General features: G+C 36.7%; 10 protein-coding genes across 10 annotated transcripts; 4 read left to right on the top strand and 6 right to left on the bottom strand.

Moving 5' to 3' along the window:
- Positions 1-720: 720 nt before the first annotated feature.
- RO3G_10808 (uncharacterized protein) lies at positions 721-1,245 on the bottom strand (the record flags this gene model as incomplete). The annotated part of the gene is made up of 3 exons (XM_067665392.1): positions 721-767; positions 844-944; positions 1,067-1,245. 3 exons carry the CDS (start codon positions 1,243-1,245, stop codon positions 721-723), a joined length of 327 nt encoding a protein of 108 aa, XP_067521493.1.
- A 786-nt stretch (positions 1,246-2,031) lies between these two features.
- Positions 2,032-2,503, bottom strand: RO3G_10809 (uncharacterized protein; the record flags this gene model as incomplete). The annotated part of the gene is made up of 5 exons (XM_067665393.1): positions 2,032-2,068; positions 2,116-2,153; positions 2,254-2,318; positions 2,367-2,437; positions 2,493-2,503. 5 exons carry the CDS (start codon positions 2,501-2,503, stop codon positions 2,032-2,034), a joined length of 222 nt encoding a protein of 73 aa, XP_067521494.1.
- A 59-nt stretch (positions 2,504-2,562) lies between these two features.
- Positions 2,563-3,588, bottom strand: RO3G_10810 (uncharacterized protein; the record flags this gene model as incomplete). Its single annotated transcript, XM_067665394.1, has 5 exons — positions 2,563-2,567; positions 2,743-2,830; positions 2,874-2,964; positions 3,083-3,129; positions 3,310-3,588. 5 exons carry the CDS (start codon positions 3,586-3,588, stop codon positions 2,563-2,565), a joined length of 510 nt encoding a protein of 169 aa, XP_067521495.1.
- A 983-nt stretch (positions 3,589-4,571) lies between these two features.
- RO3G_10811 (uncharacterized protein) lies at positions 4,572-5,253 on the bottom strand (the record flags this gene model as incomplete). The annotated part of the gene is made up of 4 exons (XM_067665395.1): positions 4,572-4,635; positions 4,742-4,827; positions 4,884-4,958; positions 5,065-5,253. The coding sequence occupies 4 exons, from the start codon at positions 5,251-5,253 to the stop codon at positions 4,572-4,574; spliced, it is 414 nt and encodes a 137-aa protein (XP_067521496.1).
- A 784-nt stretch (positions 5,254-6,037) lies between these two features.
- RO3G_10812 (uncharacterized protein) lies at positions 6,038-8,178 on the top strand (the record flags this gene model as incomplete). The annotated part of the gene is made up of 12 exons (XM_067665396.1): positions 6,038-6,105; positions 6,155-6,300; positions 6,355-6,388; positions 6,437-6,585; positions 6,637-6,746; positions 6,805-6,826; positions 6,978-7,041; positions 7,092-7,170; positions 7,221-7,316; positions 7,377-7,722; positions 7,779-7,892; positions 7,952-8,178. 12 exons carry the CDS (start codon positions 6,038-6,040, stop codon positions 8,176-8,178), a joined length of 1,455 nt encoding a protein of 484 aa, XP_067521497.1.
- A 450-nt stretch (positions 8,179-8,628) lies between these two features.
- Positions 8,629-9,861, top strand: RO3G_10813 (uncharacterized protein; the record flags this gene model as incomplete). The annotated part of the gene is made up of 4 exons (XM_067665397.1): positions 8,629-8,748; positions 8,798-8,954; positions 9,003-9,095; positions 9,143-9,861. 4 exons carry the CDS (start codon positions 8,629-8,631, stop codon positions 9,859-9,861), a joined length of 1,089 nt encoding a protein of 362 aa, XP_067521498.1.
- A 688-nt stretch (positions 9,862-10,549) lies between these two features.
- Positions 10,550-11,285, bottom strand: RO3G_10814 (uncharacterized protein; the record flags this gene model as incomplete). Its single annotated transcript, XM_067665398.1, has 2 exons — positions 10,550-10,831; positions 10,878-11,285. 2 exons carry the CDS (start codon positions 11,283-11,285, stop codon positions 10,550-10,552), a joined length of 690 nt encoding a protein of 229 aa, XP_067521499.1.
- Positions 11,286-14,011: 2,726 nt separating this feature from the next.
- On the top strand, positions 14,012-17,330 carry RO3G_10815 (uncharacterized protein; the record flags this gene model as incomplete). Its single annotated transcript, XM_067665399.1, has 10 exons — positions 14,012-14,101; positions 14,152-14,179; positions 14,243-14,322; positions 14,384-14,416; positions 14,470-14,554; positions 14,604-14,773; positions 14,820-15,002; positions 15,057-16,545; positions 16,592-16,670; positions 16,772-17,330. 10 exons carry the CDS (start codon positions 14,012-14,014, stop codon positions 17,328-17,330), a joined length of 2,796 nt encoding a protein of 931 aa, XP_067521500.1.
- Positions 17,331-17,646: 316 nt separating this feature from the next.
- On the bottom strand, positions 17,647-17,988 carry RO3G_10816 (uncharacterized protein; the record flags this gene model as incomplete). Its single annotated transcript, XM_067665400.1, has 2 exons — positions 17,647-17,654; positions 17,703-17,988. The coding sequence occupies 2 exons, from the start codon at positions 17,986-17,988 to the stop codon at positions 17,647-17,649; spliced, it is 294 nt and encodes a 97-aa protein (XP_067521501.1).
- A 1,856-nt stretch (positions 17,989-19,844) lies between these two features.
- RO3G_10817 (60S ribosomal uL14 domain-containing protein) lies at positions 19,845-20,090 on the top strand (the record flags this gene model as incomplete). The annotated part of the gene is made up of 1 exon (XM_067665401.1): positions 19,845-20,090. The coding sequence occupies one exon, from the start codon at positions 19,845-19,847 to the stop codon at positions 20,088-20,090; it is 246 nt and encodes an 81-aa protein (XP_067521502.1).
- Between the last annotated feature and the right edge of the window lie 658 nt (positions 20,091-20,748).

Consider the following 20,748-nt stretch of genomic DNA (forward strand, 5'->3'; position numbering starts at 1 on the left):
GTTCTTTGCTAATATCATCATTACGTGCACTATATAAACTTGTTGATAAAACCTTCTTTAATAAACGCAAGAGTGTTTCAAGATAGGCAGATTTGTTGTGTTCTTCAACTGGTCGGATGATCTTCAATAATTGTATAAACATGCCAAATTCAACTCTTCTATTCATATTCTGTGTCGCTCCTCCGCTAGTGCGTTTTTGTCTAAATGAATCAAGAAAAGCATGTAACAGTATGGGTGTAATATCAACAGCTTAACATAAATTTAGCATATATTCAAATCTCTTTTCAAATTTCTTACCATATAACATTTGATCTTTTTCACTCACCATAGTTTCCAATAATTCAAATAGTTTAGTAACGTAGGATGTCTGTTTCATAGTGACTGAATCATCATTGTCCACAGATACGTCTTTTAAAACAGATGTATACTCTAAAATAATATCTGGATGAAACAATCCATTGCATATGATTTGTGTAGTTTGTTGAATAATATCCGAGAACTTTCCATCTTTGTTGATTGCATTCAGCTGATATCGTAGACTGAGCAATTTACAAAGAGTTTTCTCTATAAGAGTAAAAAAAACTTTCTTCTGGTTGGCAGCAAGTACAAGTTGAGTATCAAACTTGCGTAAGATCAACTGAGCCGTGCATACAAGTTTGTCTAGAGCTGATCCTTCAGCTTGACTAATCTGTATCTCCAAGGCAATCAAGATTTGGTCTACTATGGCTGAAACATGTTCAAATGCAGGTCGGTAGGATGATGAGCAACTGTCAGAAAATAATAATTCCAAACATTGACCTATGAGAGATAAAAACTCGTCTTTTTGGTGTGCATCGGTTTTACTTGATGTGCTGTAGATATCCTGCAAAAGCAAGGAAGCAGAACCGAGTAGATTGACAGAAATGAAGGGTGTGGATCGTTTACGATCTTGTAAAAATCGTAATCTATAATGCTGTAAAAGCTCTACAAGCAATGTCCAATAATCAATGTTGAATATACAGCAATCATCAGCCCTGCATAAATGCGTGTCAATAGCCAATACAAAGTGCGATTATTTCTAGCCTACTTTTTCATGTTGGGTTTAGCAAAGCAAGTACAGATCCAAGAAAGTAAAAATTCATCCTTGTTTGGAAAGAAGAATGAATCATTGTCCCAAGCAGCTCTTGCTTCTGAGATTTTTTGCCGGGAAGATAGACCTCCACCTTTTAAGGCCTTGGCGATCGTTTCTGAATTAAGGCTTTTCATTTTATATGCGCTGAGTTCAACAACGCTTAAATATTAAAGAAAGAAAGGTTCTTGAAATTGTTTGAATGGTTAGAGAACTAGAAGAAAACACGTCACATAGAACAGAGGTGGCAACCAAGGAAAATACCAAATAACCAAAAATAGAATGTATTTTTATTTTTTGTATTTTAAAACAACTGATTTCAATGCATTATCTAAATAAGCTACAAGCTCTTTATGTACTTCTTTCTTTTTAAACACCATTTGATATGTCAAAAGATAATCTACAAGTATTTCTTTCTTGTTTAGCATATTAGGTATCATTTCAATAATGAAATTTCCAATTCGAGAAATGATGTCTATAAGTAGAATTAGTATAACAATGCATAGGCAAATTTGCGTTAACCTAGCATAAACTTTGCATTATATCTTCCACCTGGGCTCTTTAAGATCTTGCTAACATGAATTTCTAATTTTCTGGCTGCAATATAAAAGTTATCATGTAAATTTCTTATGATGGCTGGTCTAGAGTTGAAGCTTGGATTTACAAGTATGTCTTGTAGCTTATGTTTAATCGACCTAACAGGGATATAAATTAAAGCAAATATAATAAGGTGCAGCATTTACCTCATTTGGCTAAAGAATAATGCTTTTCCTGGCTGCTTGTTATATTCAACAGTGGTTCCAGATTGTATATCTAAGAAAGCATAACTTGTAACGTTAATGTGTACATCTAGATTTTTAGTGTTAAACAAGTATCCTAGCCAGGGAAATTCCTTTATGTCTTGATCTAGATTGGAAAAACATTTATCTTGATTCACTTCTACCCCATAACTTGGTAATTCTAACATGGCGAATGTTATTCATCATATAAGAACAACAAGTGCTTACCTGTAATCATTGTCTCTAGAAACCTTTGAGCATAATATCTATAAGGACTTATATATAAAAAATCATCCACATAGCGTAATAATAGCTACATTGGGTTGTTTATAAATTGTATACTTTTTCATTCTTGTTTACGCTTACTCCATTGGAATCTTCTTTTAAAAATGATAAATTGTTATTTTCAAACGCTCCAAAGAAAAAACTATCTACGCAGTAAGTATATCATTATCGTTGTGACATTATTAACTATTTACTCGCAAAGAGCAGTTGATAAGCATGAACCTTGAGGTATACCTCTTTTACGTTGATAGAAGTTGTTGCCAATCTATACTTTAGCTGAGTAAACCCTCCCCCTAAAATGTAAAAATGGAATCCATTACCTGAACCACATTTCGTTTTATATTCTCTTCCAGCAATTCGAGTATTTCATTCATTTGCTTTGAATAACTCCTATTCTACATAAAAAGGTAAGAAAGAATGCAAACGAAAAGCTGGTTGTATAAAATTACCTGATCAATAATGATTGCGCCTCGATTCAGGTTTTTTAATTTGGTAGTGTGTTCTGATAATGATTCCATTCGATCTGATAATCGCCTGTTAATAACTATTTATTATTTTTGTTACAGTTACCTGGGGTTCCAATAATTTTTGAACCTTTAGTGGTAATACCACCTGAGGACAAGTTACAAATATGAATATATCTGTAAATATACTTATCCTAATCAACGTTAATACTTCAACTATAAATCAATTCTATTTACAGATTTCAAAGTGTCCTTTAAGGATTGTAGTAATACATCTTGATCGATGGTGTCAAAGCAACTTGCGATATCAACCTTGACAAAGTAAAGACTAAATAAACAAAACATTCAGTACAAATCGAAAATGGGGAGGGGGTTGAGTCGATAGGAACCTTTTACTCGAGTTTAGACGTCTCAATTTTTGTTTATAATTCTTCAATTTATCAAACAGTTGGTGGTATTGTACAGCACTTCCTACACTTTCTGGATGCTGCTCCTACATAAGGATTTAGGTTATGATATCCTTCTATCTCCCTATGCTTACTCTTTCAAAATTTAATGTCTGTAGTATGGGTTCCAGCATCCGATTTGCTGAAGGTCTAGATTCCATTGAACTAGATTGCGTCTATTCTACTGCGTTAAAACAATAATTAAATTGATTCCTTATGGTGGTTACTGTGTTTTGTAAATTGGTAATCAATCTAAATCCTTGTTTTTTAGGTACGATTCTTACATTGCTTACACCTAATTTAAGTGACTGAATGTCGCTTGGGTTAATCAAATGATAATTATTACTATGAATGACAGTTGTAATAAAGGGTTGTGTGATGCGATACCAGACATCCTTTCTAAAATAAAACAACTTGGATGCCTCGTTCGAGAATTCGGTTACATAAAAGAAGTAACGAATAAAGATGGAGATAAAGTCATGAAAGACCCAACGAAGTGCTTGCATCAGAACTGTTTTTCTTTTCCCCAAGTCGCTGGGCACTAAACAAGATGCTTTTCCAGAGGCTGGTGAGAGCCATTGACAATCTTTAATCTGCTCGTCGTGTTTAGAACTTTGTTTGTCAGCCTGTATCGTTTAGACCTACCTTAAATTGATGTAGGATTTCGTGCATTGATATTTTTTCATTCTTATTTCTTCCCACAAAGTGTTTTATTGCTAAGAATAGATTTGTTATAAAAAAGGGATTAATATAATTACAATTTACCTCTAAAGATGACATCAAAATTATGTTGAGAACCCCAAAATTCTAAAGGTATCGATTTTTTTAATTGCTCCTTCAAAAAGAATGCTACTTGTCCATACGACAGAGACATACTTTTAATATCTTTATTCATTTCCTATACATCTTCATCAAAGAGCTGAAAGCGCTATTCTGAAATATCACGTACTCTTTCTGGGCAAATTGCATTAAATGTATAGATTGTTCTTGATCGGTTATGTCTTTTATAGATTGTTTCAATGATATTGGATATCGGTAAACACCTTTTTAGAAACTTTTTTTTCCTTTTTTGAGTAGTGAATTCTTTTGGGAACATTTTTACTAAGCACTGCTTAATATAGTCCTTTCTCTTCATACGACTTTCATGCAATATGTCTAAGTATTTATAGTAAGCAAACAATATTCGTGCAAGGATTAACTCTTTACGATTTTTTGGTAAAAGCATAGGAGGCGGCTCAATTGATCTTTGATGGCTAAATGATGTATAACCTATAGAACGATCAATGTTCACTTCAATTGACTTTTTCTTATATACAGCTGATTCTTCTGATTCAGGTATTGTTCTCATTCTCTTCTTTTGTCTTCTTGATAACCTTGGTCGCTTAATATATTCTTTTGAGTCAATGGTTTTTGAAGGCTCAGGCGCATCTCTTTTTCTGGATGGTGTAGTGAGTATATTCAATTCGTTGATAGGATAACCTGCCAGATATCACTTAGCATATTGTGTATCACAGCTGGTTTTTAAGGTACCTGATAGTTGATAGAATGAACCACTAGGTAATCCAACCAATATAATATGATCCAATAACAACTTACAAAACGCGATCGGTCCTACGCTTTTATGCTGTTAGGTCCTGTATTGTATTGGCTGTTTCTTACCTTTGATAAAGTAACTTCCAGGCTTTCTTTGTCTTTAATTCTTCCATCGCAGTATTTATAAAGCTTTCACAAATACCACGTACTCCCTTTAATTCATTTGTAATAGTTAATTACCATCGCAAAGCTCTAGTCTATTATTTACCAAAGTGTAGCCAGACACCAACACATTTTTACAATCTCGACTCGAAAATATAAACTGACCAAGTTTATGAAGTAACTAAAGAAAGCAAAGTATGAAAGCCGAAAAAGTAAATTAGAAATCACTTATTCACACGAAATTAGTATATACTATGTACAATAGACAGCTCAGGAGGATGGTTTACATCGACGGAAGAAAATGCTTGCCATTGCATAGAGAAACATTTGGCATTGTGAACTGTCAAAATGACAATTTGCTTTGATAATTCAACAAGTTCAACATGTCTGTCCACATTGACTTTGCCTTCAAAATATTCTTCAATATTCTGTATAGTTTCAAAAGCTGAATAATAGCTTGTTGGAATGGTAAGCATTAGTAAAAAAAAAAAAAAAAAAAAAAAAAAAAAAAAAAAAAAAAAGCTTACGTCTGAAAGTGAAATATTGGATTTTAATCCTAATTACGATGGTTTATCCTACGTTTTGCAGTGTTAAGGGATTAACGTCACATTTGAACCTATATAAAATGCAGTCATTCTTTCTTCTGATGAACACGATAAGTTGAAGATGAAAATGACTAAACTAATACTACGAAAGTAACAGTGCCCAGCTTTTCTTCCAAGCCCAAAAAAGGATGTTTCGAGCAAAGGAAAAGAAAAAAAAAAATTACGAAAATATCATTAAAGTACACTCTGTGCCTCGTATACCTTTAAAAGCCAAAATAACTATTAAGTCTATCTTGTCATTTAGATAACCAAGGCCGTTTGGCATTGTTAATCAAACCATGGTCGTTTTTATATCACCCAAAATACATTGCTTTTATTGTAAACTTTCTTTCTTGACCGCATAAAACAAATGATGAGCTGATTGCAATGTATCTTGTTATGTTCCTGTAAATAGCATTCCATTAAAGCATATAAGACTAGTCTTTCATTCTGATATCAATATCCTACAACAGATAAGACAAATCAAATCCATTTTGCACTAGTAGAAAAGAAAGAAAACAAACTGAATTTGACTCGAGAAAAAGAGTTTAACAGAAATCAAGACTAATTCTTGTTTATCATTCGACTTGTTTATTTACATGCAAGTTTGTGGTGAAGCTTTTTTTTTTTATTTTTCGTTTGCTGACAAAATAAAAATGTAGGTAAATTGAATATTATGTTTAATAATGCTGGTATTATGCATCCTCAAGATGACAACGCGTTAAATACTGAAGAACGTATCTGGTAAGTATACAGATTGTATAAAGTTTTTTTTTATTAATTCTTTATTTAGGGACTTGACGATGGATATTAATGTAAAGGGTGTTTGGTATGGCTGTAAATATGCCATTATCGCTATGCGTAAAAGTGGTGGCGGATCGATTATTAACACGGCTAGTTTTGTTGCCCTCATGGGTGCAGCGACTCCTCAATTAGCTTGTAAGTGTCTACTTGTACCATAACAAGGCATTAATCTCTTCTGTTTCCTAACAGATACGGCATCTAAAGGTGCTGTCTTGGCTATGACGTAAGTGATGCTTTATTTAAGGTATGTATGCTAATAACAACGCTATAGTCGAGAATTGGCTATGGTTCATGCTCGTGAAAACATTCGTTTCAACTCTCTTTGTCCTGGTCCTATTCGTACACCTTTATTAATGGACTTTTTGAATACTGAGGAAAAGAAGCAGAGACGACTTGTTCATGTTCCTCAAGGAAGATTCGGTAAGTATGAAAAACAGGATTTTTTATGAATACTCATATTGCTGCATATAGGTGAGGCTATTGAACAAGCTTATGGTGCTCTCTTTTTAGCTTCGGATGAAAGTTCATTTGTGACGGGTGTTGACTTTAGAGTCGACGGTGGATTAGCCTCTGCTTATGTAGTAAGTGATGATTAGTCATGTATGTGAGTCATCATTACTTATCATTTCATGTAAATAGACACCAGAAGGAGAACCTACGGGTACTGTACCAAAGAACTTTGCGGATATTTAATTTTTCTCTTCTTTCTTTACAAATAAAAAATATGGTTGTTACTTGTCAAGAAATTGATAATTGTTCATTCGGTTCTTGGTATCCAAGATTTAAAGCAGTTACTTTCAAATCAAAAATAGTTCCTTTATCAAAAGAATTTATACACTATTTGAATGCAGAAAGTATCTACTTGCCTAAAGATGGGTAATTAATAAATTAGTAATCTACACACACAGATCTAACGTATAATTTAGACAGCCTCAGGCAGCAGCTACTTTGGAAGAAATAGATTCAGATCTTGAAGACGATTATGATCAAGGGGAAGACGAAAATGTAAAATATAAATGTTTGTTTTTATTATTGATTCTCATTATATAAAAAAGACACCTCATTTTCCAGAAATAGAAAATGCCATTAAAGAAGCAGTAAACGAATTTGAAGGGGCTTTGTTTCCAAAGCTCAACTGGAGTGCACCCAGAGTAAATAATAAAACCGCTCTTTTTTTATTTCTCACAAAAAATTGATTATACATACAATAGGATGCGGCTTGGATTGCAAGTACACAGACATTGAAATGCACTTCACCTTTTGATGTCTTTTTATTACTCAAATCATCTGATTTTATCAATCACGATCTCAATCACGCCTATGACGACTGTCAAGATACACCCACGACTCGCAAGTTCGATCTTGTGTTGAGGAAATGGTATGACTTACAGCCTTCAATGGAATTTCGCTGCTTTGTCAAGAACCAAGATATCATCGGTATCTGTCAGCGAGACTTGAATTATTATGATTTTTTACCAGCCATGAAGGACGATATCGAATTATTGATTTATAGATTCTTTGAAGAACATGTTGTTGAACAATTCGATAGCTTAAATTGTAAGTGTCTGCTATGTTAAGATGTACGTAGGTTGAGTGGCTGATATGTACATTAGATGTATTTGATGTGTATGTTCAACGCAGTAATCAAAAAGTTTATCTGATGGATTTCAATCCATTTTGCTCAACCACAGATTCAATCCTGTATGATTGGCAAGAACTTGAGACGTGTAAGTCTATGATAGGATGAATAAAGAATAAACATAAACTCATTATCCTTGGGAAATAGTTGATTTGGATCAAAAGCAAGCAGATATTCGATTTATACAATCCGAGTCAGAAGCTAATATATTAAGCTGTAATGCACCCAAATTTGCTACAAATATGGTACCTAAAGATGTTATCGATCTTTCCAACGGACAATCGATTGCTGAATTTGCAGAACAATTTCAAAAGGCCATGAAGCAAACCGAGCAAGATTATTCTACTGATGAGGACGATCAAGATGACGAGTGATTGGTTGCTGAGTTTAATATTAGAATAGACAGAAAAATAAAGACATTGCATTACTCTACTTTTTTTTTCTTCCTTCTTTTTCCCTGTTCATACTATGTCTGAAGTCAGCAGTACAGATAATGATAATTTACAAAAAAGACGTGAGAGTATGTCTGTGCCTGTACTGTCAGTAGAATTTGATGGTGGAACACATGTCATTATTCGTCCTAATAGAGTGATACGTGGTAATAATAGAATGATATCATGGCTTCTTGCATCTGATATCAACTTGATTAGGTAAAGTGATATTGATCAATAAAGATATTTTAAATATTACAAGAATAAGAATAAAGGTAGATTTGTTAAATAGAGAAAGGAAATCATTAACGATTGTAGTTTCGGGCAGAAGAGATAGCAACAGTAAAAATAGATGAAGGAGGGGCGGATAGTAAGGGAGATTGGATACATGAAATGATTACCACATTCTTTGATATCGATTGGAAACTATTTGGACAAGAGTCATTACCTTATTCTCAATGTGGATGGGAAGAAGTTGAACCTGGAAGACATGAATATCCATTCGCACTTAAAGTAAACAGAGTCAATTCATCTTTTAATATTTGTTTATTCTTTTCTATAGTTTCCTAATGTGAACTTTCCGCCATCGATGGATGAACCAGCAGGATTTGGGATTCGCTATATCTGGTCAGCACAAGCAGATGGACCTGCTCTTCAATCGGGTATCAAAAGCAAAGATTACATCACACCCTATCGACCTATCATTGTTTCCACACCAGGTTTGTTTATTGAATAATTTCGCATATCTATCTTAACGCTTTGCGTAGATAAAGAGTGGGTTTATAAAACAACAGTAACAAAGGAGAAGAAGGCATTGGTTGAAGTTCAAGCAAAGTTAGATAAACAGACATATTGTCCAGGTACAGAAGAGATCGGAATAAGAAAGCCAATGTCTCACTATCTATAGATGAAACATTTCAAATGCAATTAAACATGACCATGCTTCACTCTGACTCAAGAATCACAAATATCTCTTACAAGTTCCGTAAACATCACGAAGGCAAGATGCTCGTGCAACAAGGCACCGCCTTTCGAGAAAGCGTCCGTGTCGTCCTCCAAGATTCCGTCCAGATCACACCCAACAAGACACTCTCACAACCCATCGAATTTGTGATTCCCACACGACTCGTCTCCCCCTCGTTTACCTCACGCCACACACGGGTGCATTATGATATTTGTATACAAGCCGCAGTGGAACAACAAGGACATCTCTTTAAATCCAATTACCTTACTGAATTCACAATTCCCTTGGCCATTGCTAATCTGCCTTACGATCAGCTGTTACGCGTATCTCATCTGACGTCCATTAAAGATTACCGCCAGTCCAAAGAATGTCCACTGTTTTTTGATCCTCAGCTCGATGAACCTCCTCTACCTCAAGGATTGCCCAGTGAACTCATCGGTCCTCTGACCTCTGCCCTCTTATCATCCACACCTGCTAATACTAATGGGGAAGATCAACCACCGAGCTATTTCAGTCTGCCAGAGTTACCGCCTCAATTTGAAATTCGAAAGGAACGTAATGAAAAGCAAATGTTTTTGCAAAGACAAGCGCGTGGTTCACTTCAAAGTGGTGAATTGATTGAGGCTACCTTAATACCTGGTTTATTTGATGAAGATTGGTAAATTTAGGGCCAACCCCAGACTTCTTTAACCCATTGACCCAAATCCATATGAACGTGTTCCCATTTTGAAATAAATGGATGTTGAAGCATACGAGCAGGTGTAGGTCGATAATTTGGATCTTTTGTTAAACTACATTGGACTATTAAAAACAATGTTTTTATGTGTGGGTGTGGGTGCTATACATACCAGATGGCAACAAAGTTTTTACATTCTTCAGAGATATGAGATCCTTGTATTTGTGGTACGGGTTGACGTACGATATAATCTAGTAATTCAAAAATGGATAGGTGAGGTTGATCTGGAGGAGGCAAGGCAGGCCTGTTTTGTGATACTTCAATTAATGTTAAACCAAGCGACCAAATATCCGATTGTACTGCATAAGCATTTCCTTGGATACGTTCAGGCTATCTGATGTTTCAGTGATATGATTTAGGCTCATTAGAAAAAGAAAACTTACTGCCATGTAATACTGAGTACCAGTAAATGTTTGTGCGAGTGAATTAATTAATTCTCCAGACACGCCAAAATCACATAATTTAATTTCACCTTTACGTGTTACCACAATATTAGATGGTTTTATATCTATTTCGGTACCCTTAGCTTATCAATATACAATCTTTATGAATAATACCTCTGTGAATAACTCTTTTTGTATGTAAATAAACCAATCCTTTGCATACCTAATGTATCATAAGCCTCTCTTTCTGAAAAGTGAAATGACACTTACTGATTCTGCTATACGTTCAAGTACAGGTTCACCAATCACGCCACCCAAATCCCTTGCTCGTTTATAAATATCTTCTAAACTTCCAGCTTCACAATACTCCATACACAAAGAAACCGTTGTATCTCCATCATCCAAGAATACACCATAAAATGAAACGATATAAGGAGAATCACATGTTTTTAAAAAGGACAACTCACGTAATATTTGACGTTGAACAGCAGGGTCAGGTTCGGTCGAGATGGACTACTTTAAAGATTGGCATTCTGTCTTTTACATTTACAGCAATTACCTTCTTGGCCATGATGAGTTGAGTTGGTTTATGTAATACTTTACGTACGGTACCAGCCGCACCTTCACCTAATCGAGAAAGTGTTTCGAGATCTTGTACTTTGATTTCCATAAAATGATTTTCTCCTCCTGTTGCTGGTGCTGCTGTCGGTTGTTGTTGTTGTTCTATACGTGCTGTTGTGGATTTGGGAGGTGATTCATTTTGTGCTAAATAAGAAGCAGCTAAAGATGTTTCTTCGACGTCCTTTTTTTCTGGAGGAGCATTACCATTGACAATATGACCGAGTTGTTGACGAAATGTGGCATTGGTAGGTGAGGTAGAAGATGGAGTAGCAAGTTGTAAGTGTTGTGGAGTTAAACGAAGTCCAGGTTTACGTTTAGTGCCTTTTTCGGGTGAAGCAAACGACATGATATAATAAAAAAAGGAGAAAGAAAAAAGTATCTCTCTTTCTTTTAGAATTATTTTGGGCGACATGCCCCCCAAGATTTCCTGTTTGGGATACAAACCATTGTGGTAGATCTTTGTATTGTGCCTTTTCTTAGCTCTTTCTCTTTTCTTTGTTCAATTAATCAAAGCTATGTAATCATTCTTCATCATAATCATATATTCTATTCTCTTATTCTCAACTAGTCTTTTTATTTTATAGTTTGCATGCATGAAAAAATAGTATTTTTTTTTCTAAATTTAGAAAAAATCAATTATAGAGCTTATATTGTTAGTAGTAAGTTTTTATTGTTTTTTTTTTATTAAAAAAAAGTAAAATGCGAGATTTCAAATGCCAATTTTTGGCTTTGATATAATTTAATCTGTAGGGTTACAAAGTATACAGCTTTTTCTGGGATATGTTGACGGCTTTTTTTTAAGATTTGCTTGGCAGCTTTTTCTATACAATTTTTAAAGCTCACTGATGCATTATACTCTGTATGAAGCTTGCTATCAAAGCCTCTAAAAAAGAATACTGTGAGTAACGAGACTTTACGATTTCATATATTACTGTAGCAAACCTAGCGTGAAAATCCTATAAATAGTACGCAATCAATCTTTGTCTTTCAATTCCTAGCTTTTACAATTCTATAAACCATCCATTCATCAATACAGTGATTTCCAATAAACCAGAGTGGCTATCACTGATAGCAAATGGGCTTGTATTTCATGAGTTACGCTCCTTGGATGTACTCATGGATTACCAAAAAGATGCTTCTGCAAACTATAGATAGGTCCTTGGCGTCGCTGTAGCTAATCTATTGCGTATCACAAATTTCTATTTTGGTATTGTAACACAAACGATCCATAGTGTCTTGGTACGTCAAAGTTATCGCTATTCTATTTATATCATGGTGAGCAGAAAACACGGTTGTGAACATGCTTTGCTGAAGATGTCTGTTCTGATTGATATTCAACGTGAAAAAGTCGATAAGAAAGCAAGTCATGATCTCTTGATGCTAGAAACAATTTATTCCACAGAAATCAACCCAATCGAGCAGTTTTAGTCTGTTTGTAAGAGTATACTTAAGAGAGGACAATTACTTGAAGAGAAAACATTGACCATGCGAATCAGGAGTTCCTAAAATCAAATTCTTTATAGTGACTTGTAAGATTTTTGTACATAGTCTGCTGCCAAACTTGGGGATTGTCTTAACCACAAACCCATTCAATCAATAAATGATTCACACATTTGCATGGCATACCTAATCCAATCCTGATTGCTTTCATTTCGACTTCAGATGCGGTACTAGCTCTCTGAACCGCGCATTCATGGGAACAGGATATGAACAACATTGAACACGATGACAATGTGGCACAAGATCGACAAAGTATCAGTCTCACACCCGAGTAACTAGAAATACTCTTCCAACAATTCGCTGCAAGTCTGAAAACAGAAGGAGAAGGTTGAAGAGAAAGAACAACACTCCTATATCAAATCATGGTCGAAATGGACGAAACTCTCTTACCTGAAACGCGTATAACCATTAAAAAATACGCGGGAGATATCCCCGTACACGAAGGGGGGGATTGGACAGTATCAGAAAGTACTAACAAAATCTTCATTCTCAACCTTAAAAGATACAAAGCGGATGCTCATCGAGTCGTATCACAGCGCTACAAAACGAAAACAAACTTTAGATCGCAGCTAGAGCAACAACAAAAGCTTTTGAAGACTTCAACTACGTCCAAGAAAACGGGGAGACAATGCAATTCGTATGGACATCATCAGAAGGATCTAAAAACTTACCATTTACATGTTTACCACAGCAAAATCAATTGATAAAAAAGCCAGTAACCTACCAACAACAGCCCTCTGACCCCCTTCAAATATACGATGTCTCGAAGAAGAGTCCAACAAGAAATTGGTCTTCCTTACAGTGTCTGTCGAAAAAAAATCCAACAAGCTCGTTATGAACAGCAAACCTTTCAAAATGCTACCCAGCAAAGACAGGAGGATAATATGAATAATAATGTCTAAATGATACAAAATATCATGATCAGATCTAGTACAATCATCCTAACAATAACATATCACATTTGTAAAATAAGAAAACAGCTACTTGAGATATTCCTAGCTGTAATAGAATCAAGGAGCAAGAAATGTGTTTTTTAATAAAAAAAAAACTTGTTGAGATTTAAACTACCTCTCTATTGTTTACAGCAAATAGATCTAGATGAACAATTCACCTAACGCACCCTGATCACTATCGTCTGCCAAGGATCTTTTAAACAATAGGATATATTGATTTATTTAGCCTTCTATGAATTGCATGATTGAATTAGACAGCAGAAAGAATCTTGTCTCTCTTCCTGCTAGTTTCCATCATAAAAAGACCAAACCCACTATACCTGATCTCTCTCAGTCTGCAGATAACAAATCGGCTGTCCAAACTGGACTGCAGATCTTTGTAACCGTGAGATGAACGTTCTGCTGTCAAGAATCTTTTATTTGCCAATTGATAGAGTGCGATTAAAATAAGGAAGACCAAAGCATCTTATTGACTGTAGACTATTCACATCGGCCAATTGAATCACATCAACAAGCTGATGTGAAGTTTGATTCAGGTCACGTGACTCGATTTCTATCAATTATTTCCCTTGTCCTGCCCTTTCTCTATTTTTTTCTAATTTATCTCTCTTTCCATACCATGGCTTCTATTGTAGCAGACCAAAGCTCAATAACCCAATTAGCCGAACTTCATTCACAGCAGGCTTCCAACACAGTAAAGCAAGCAAAGGTAAAAGGACAGGTTGTACAATGTAATCCACCAACACTTTTTTTATTTAGTCAACTCTATGTTCACCAAGAGAAGAAGGTAAATCTTAAAAAAAGGAAAGCAGCAAAATGACTGACGATGCAACATGGAAAAAAATAATAGAATTATTAAAGAGACATGCTCATGATCCACCTTCACTTTGTTTACATTTGTATTCAACTTACTTTAAATTCGAGCATGAGGTTTATATATGCGATATTGTTTGCAGCAACATCCGAAGGCTAACATTCTTTTATTGTATAGGATGGTTTCTTTTCATACAAGAGTCAATTTAAAGTAAAGATCTAGTGAGACTGAGACGAAAGACTAACAGGATATATGTCTTGTAGGACTTTTTAGCGTGTATTAAAGAAAAACGATTGCCAGGCGACTTAATGGATGTATTTAACGAAGCATCGTGTCGATACTATAGCGGTAAATAGAGACAGCTCGGTAGAATATCAATGCTTAAACACAATCCTAGGTTGCCTTATTGTCGAGGTTCATGATCATCGATTGGAAGCCACGGAAATTAAACGAGTTGTCATGAAACCTACAGCGGAGAGTATTTGGACAGATGTGGCCTTATTAAGTGAGGATTGGGGACTTCCTTGGACTGAAGAGATTGCTTTAGAAGTCGAAGCACAGATTCTTGTAAGTTCTCATCAATTCATTGTCTCACAAACTCATGCTGTTTTAGATTGCGACAGAGGAACCACTTTGTTTGGATTCGTCGATCCAAGTCACCCGATTTTATAATGCAATGGAATACGCGTCAACACCCAAAAAGACGAAAAAGAAATTAAAGTGGAATTCGGTTGAACGTGAACAAAAGCTGGCAAAGCAAGCTGAACATATGAGGCTCATGACATTAAAAGACAATGTACAATTAGCATGATTAATTTATCCATGTAAATAATTAATTTTTTTTTTATAGAGAGCAAAGAGGCCGTTTCCTTTCGAGCCTAGCTTTAGTAAAATTTCCTATCTTCAAGATTGGAGAGCCAAAAAACAAAAAGCCAATGCAGAACCACTACCTTCCATTGACCTCAAAAAGGGCAAAGGGCGCAAATCACTGCTGGAACCTGTTACGTTACCTGACGGAAGGAAGTGTGTTCGAACCTTACGATTTGAACGAACAGAAGGCGATCAAAAAGTATATACCCTTATCAATATTTATCTCTTGAATGGACATTACGATGGCGTCTTTCGTTGGGGTACTGCTTATGACACAAGTTTGAATGGTGGTAACATCAAATTTAATTTGGGACCTGAACATCTTATGGAAACCTATGTCACACAAGTCAAGTCTACCTATGGTCAATTCAACACGTTGGTTTCTGACCATACAACAGCCAACGTGATACCTTCTTCACCCACTGCACGCATGACGCCGCCTACTGCTCTTCAATTGCAGCAGTTGCAAGCACAACAAAACCGTGCTCTTCAAGCCAAGATAGCCATGCTGACGCCACACCAACGTGCCATCTTTGCACAACAGCAGCAAGCTCAGCAGCAGCAAGTTCAACAACAGCAAGCTCAACAACAACAGCAACCATCGCAACCACAACCTCCTCCTCAGGCTCCACAGGCTCCTCAGCAGCCTCAGCAACCACAACCCCAAATCAGCCATGTTATCAATCAAGTACATGCACAAGCGCAAGCTCAGTTACAAGCACAACAACAAGCTGCGCAGCAACAGCAGCAGCAAGCTGCTCAACAACAACAACAACAACAACAACAACAAGCTTTGGCACAACCACCACAGCCACCACAACCATCCACTGCCCACTCTACACCTTCCCAATCACATCTTAGTACACCTACCATGTCTCAGATTCAAACGCCTTTACAACCAACCGCCTCATTACCACGTCAACCGCCACAACCTTCTCTTGCATTACCCGTCCATCAGCAACAAACTCCTGCACAAACACCAATTTCTGCTCAGCATCTAGCGGCCTTTCAACAGCAGCAACCTCAGTTGGGCATGCCTTCGATGGCTTTACCCAACAGAGCATCTCAATCACCTTCTTCAGCTGCTCATATGGGATTACCTAATGCCAATGCACCAGCTAATAAATTAAGCCTGAATCATCTTCAACAGTCTGTGCTGGCACAAGCATTGAGTACAGGCAATTTACAAGTATCTTTACAACGCATACAGCAATTGGTTCAGACGGGTGTGATACCGATGGCTACTGCACAGCAGCTGGTTGCACAGCTTAGTAACTCTGCCAGACAACAACAACAGCAGCAACAGCAGCAGCAACAACAGCAGCAGCAAGCGGCTGTCTTTCAGCAAGCAGCCTTACAAGCCCAAGTACAGGCGCAACAGCAGGCACAACAGCAAGCACAGGTGCAAGCGCAAACACAACAACAGGCACAATTGAGCCAGCAGTCACCTTTACAGCAAAGGGTAATTGGTAACTTATGCAGGCTGTCGTATCTTACTGAATCTTATCTTATTAGAGCACACCTACTGTTGCAACCGCAACGACCAATCCAATAGCAACACCTATGCAGCAAAACGCTACACCTACTCAACCAAGTATGTGTTGAAAACAATCGTATTCCCTTTTTTTTTAAACTCATGTTTCTCTAGATGCCACCCTACAACAAATCCTTGCACAATTAAACCCTCAACATCAGCAACAAATGGCCCCAGCTGATCGTCCAACGGAACCAGATAGCCCAATTTGCCGCCCAAGGCAAGATAACACAAGAAGAGTTACAAACCCAATTCCGTCGTATCCAATTAAGTCAGCAGCAAATTTTACATGAACATCAACTCTTGCAGCAGCAGCAACGCACCATGTCCAATTCACCCACACAACAGCAGCAAAAGATGCCACTGAACCCTCAACAGACCCAGCTTTTGCAGCATCTGATGGCCCAAAAGAACCTACAGCAATTACGAGGTCGACAAGGAGCCCAGATGCCACTGGCCCTTTTACGTAATCAACAGCAGCAGCAACAGCAACAACAACAACAACAACAGCAGCAGCAGCAGCAGCAACAACAGCAGCAAAACGTGTTGCGGAATGGCAATCGAATGACCGCAGCGAGTTTGCAACAGTTTCAGATGAGTCTACAATATCAAAAACAACAAGCCGCGGCTGCAGCGAGTGCGGCTCAGCAAAGAAATAGCCTACTGCACTTTCAACAACAACAACAGCAGCAACAAAATAATAACGGAAATAATCCATAAAGCATTTTTTTATTATTATTATTATTCACATATGATACAAATATACAGATAGACTACGATCGTGGTTTAAACCAACCTAATTGATAAAACACAGTCCAAAGGGCACTTGTCTTGTTGACATCGATGCGTACACATTTTTGAGCGTCTGATTTTCGAAATGGCATGTTGGATTGACTGAATTGTTGAGCATGGAACAAAAGTGAGTGTTTGCATCTGAGGTATTGTTCGGGTGGTAAACGCAAGGTGGATGCGATATGGACTTCACCCGGATGGAGTAAATCAAAGGAAGGAAGATGACGTATGTCTAGTGGTGTGCCTAAGTCACTGGATGAGAAGGGGGAGAAAAAAAAAAGGGGGGGGGAATTGGCTTACCTTTCCAGATCGCACGGACAGACGGGTATCGTTCGAAGGCGTCCAGATCCGGTATCCAGTGAGGTGCCAGTGTGGGATGAATTGAGCTCGTTTTGGAATCGATTGTGTCTTGTTTTCTCTTTGGATAGACATTGAGAGTGAATGGGCGTGGTGTGGTGACGGGAAGGGATCGATGAGGCCTTGATTTCCTGCGGTGTCTGACACGATCCAACAGGATGGGTTCAATGTCTGCATCCAGTGGATCATATCTTGTTTTGGGTGTGACGGGAGGAGAAATGGGTATCATTGTTTAAAAAAGAACGAAAGAAAGAAAAAGAAGGGATGACGATCTTGTTTTAAATAGTTTGTGAGACAGGTTTAGGTCTGGGCTCCGTTACACATCCAGTCAGTGAGTGAGGGCGTCGATCCCTTTTTTCCGTAGAGATTATCTCTTTCTCTTTCTCTCTCTCTCTTTTAGTATCAAGCTATTTTATTAAAAAATAAAAGTGCTATTTTTTATTATAAACCTCTTGGCGTTTCAGCCTTTTCTAATTTTTTTTTAATTAAGCGTAGATCCTTTTTTTTTTTTTGAGCCACAATTAAAAAATAGACTCTTTTTTAATAAGTACAGGGGGTGAGAGAGAGAGGAAGACGATTGCTATAAATGAGAAAAAGGTTTTAATTAATCAATAATTCCTTATACATGAAATCAAATATTATTATTTTTTCCCATAATTTGGCTGATGCAGTTTCTTTTATTAAATATAATCTTTGTACAACTTCTGCAGAAGAAAAGGACGCGTTTCTTTCTTTTGTCTCCACTGAACGATCACAATCGCTCTCTCTCGCTTTTTTTCTTTCTTGACCTTTACAAGTTCTTACACCAACATAAATTGCGGTAAGTTTAATTAATTTAATATCAAGTCTTTCGTATCACATCAATACCGTATCATGTTCTCGATCATAACGTCATTTTACTGCAGCCCACCCAAATATCCCAAGCCTCATAAAAGTAAAAAAAAAAAAAAAAAAAAGAAAGAGAGAGGTTATGTGGAGATTGAAAAGAATCCGTTCCAATCTGACATCAGTTTCAAAGGAAAGCAAACAAATCATACTTTGATGTGTGTAACTGACTTTATAAACACTCATTTGAAATCATAAATGCAAAAGTAACCATTCAAGCATTCTAATTCTGAATTCAATCAGAAGCAATCTACCTGTGTTACTGTGAATTACATATAAACTCAACCGTCTTGTAGCAATTGGAATCATTTCAAACAATTCCATCTTTCAATTCAATTTTAGCACGGATTCATTGTTTTACAAAAGATCATCTCTTTTCAAAAAGGAGAAAAAGTTTGATTGATTTAACACATCTATTCTTTATGTGGTGATCTATCCTCTTTTCCAATATGGATGTTACAATGCCATCCTTCTTGCTGCATTACCCTCCATTTCTGTCTACTTTCCAAAAATAGAAGTTCTACCGGACCTTGAGCTGGGTCGAAGTGTCGGTGTTTCATTTCGTTCAAAAGGGAAATGTGTGGAGAAAAGCATAAGGGAAAGACCAAGTTTCCAGTTTCCCCTTCCTCTCTCAATCCATCACTGAGCAATGCCTAAAGGTAAGACAACCCAACATTTTATAGACATCATCAATCTTTGGATAAAAAGTGAAGAGAGCGATGGATTCATGATGAAAGACCGGATGATTGAACCAGTTGGATATCACATCAAATGACCTTACATCATCTCTATCCATCCATCCATCCATCTATCCAACACACACACACACATAAACAATAAACATATGCAAAAAGAAACGGAAAGAAAAGACAATAAAAGATGGAGAGGGAAAAAAAGAGGGGGGGGAAAGGATATTCTACAGAATGAGAGAATAGAGTAATGCATCACGACAGTATCCATCATCACTCTTCACTTTTACACCCAATCATGGTTGATGACTATAAACAGGAACCGTGAAAGAATTCAACTAATACAATCACAGTTAGTGTTTCCGGAACAAAGTACCGTATGACCCTTGGTCTCCCTGTAGGTGCTGTCATGAACTGTGCCGATAACTCTGGTGCCAAGAACTTGTACGTGATCGCTGTCCGTAACATCAAGGGTCGTTTGAACAGACTTCCTGCTGCTGGTTGTGGTGACATGGTTGTTGCTACCGTCAAGAAGGGTAAGCCCGAATTAAGAAAGAAGGTCTTGGCCGCCGTCGTTGTCCGTCAACGCAAGGCCTGGCGCCGTAGAGACGGTGTTTTCCTCTACTTTGAAGATAACGCTGGTGTCATTGTTAACCCCAAGGGTGAAATGAAGGGTTCTGCCATCACTGGTCCCGTTGCCAAGGAATGTGCTGATTTGTGGCCTCGTATTGCCTCTGCCTCTGGTACTGTTGTTTAAATCCTCTTTTTTTACTCGACACAATAAATTCAATCACACACACATACACACACACACATATCCATACAAAAAGTCAATGTTTTCATGTATTTTATAATGAATAATTAGAATTTTACTTTTATGTGACCAGACATGATATCCCAACCTTCACCTAGATGTTAAACATCCTAGACCCCACCTTAGATCTCTACGGCTCGTCTGTACATGTCGGACGATCGTATGAAGATGTGTGTCTGGAATATCAATGATTTTTGAAAAGAAAAAGAAAAATGATGCGTGTCTCTGTATCTGGATGAGCTTGAGTAATCCTATCACTGTCTTTTGATAGACAATGACTGTGTACTGAATCTTGCAAGTAGAGTGAATTTTAATGAGATCACCATTTTATATTTCAAGTGGCTGTTGGTTATAAAAGTGTTATTTAACAGTACTGTTGAAATCTGTTACAACTAACACCTTCAATTTGTTGATTCATCAACTATAGATTATGCTAATTTTTAAAGTATGACTTTTTATCATTTTATTTTTAAAAAGTTAGCATATGCAATTAAAAAAGAGATCTGCACACTATTTATTTTATCTTGATCTTTGTAATAGGGAGGGTTTCTATTATTAAACTTTTCAAGTAATTCAGCCTCTTATGTTAAACGACCAGAAT

The sequence above is a fragment of the Rhizopus delemar genome, genomic scaffold, assembly GCF_000149305.1.
Source record: "Rhizopus delemar RA 99-880 supercont3.8 genomic scaffold, whole genome shotgun sequence".
Classification (NCBI taxonomy): Eukaryota; Fungi; Mucoromycota; class Mucoromycetes; order Mucorales; family Rhizopodaceae; genus Rhizopus; species Rhizopus delemar.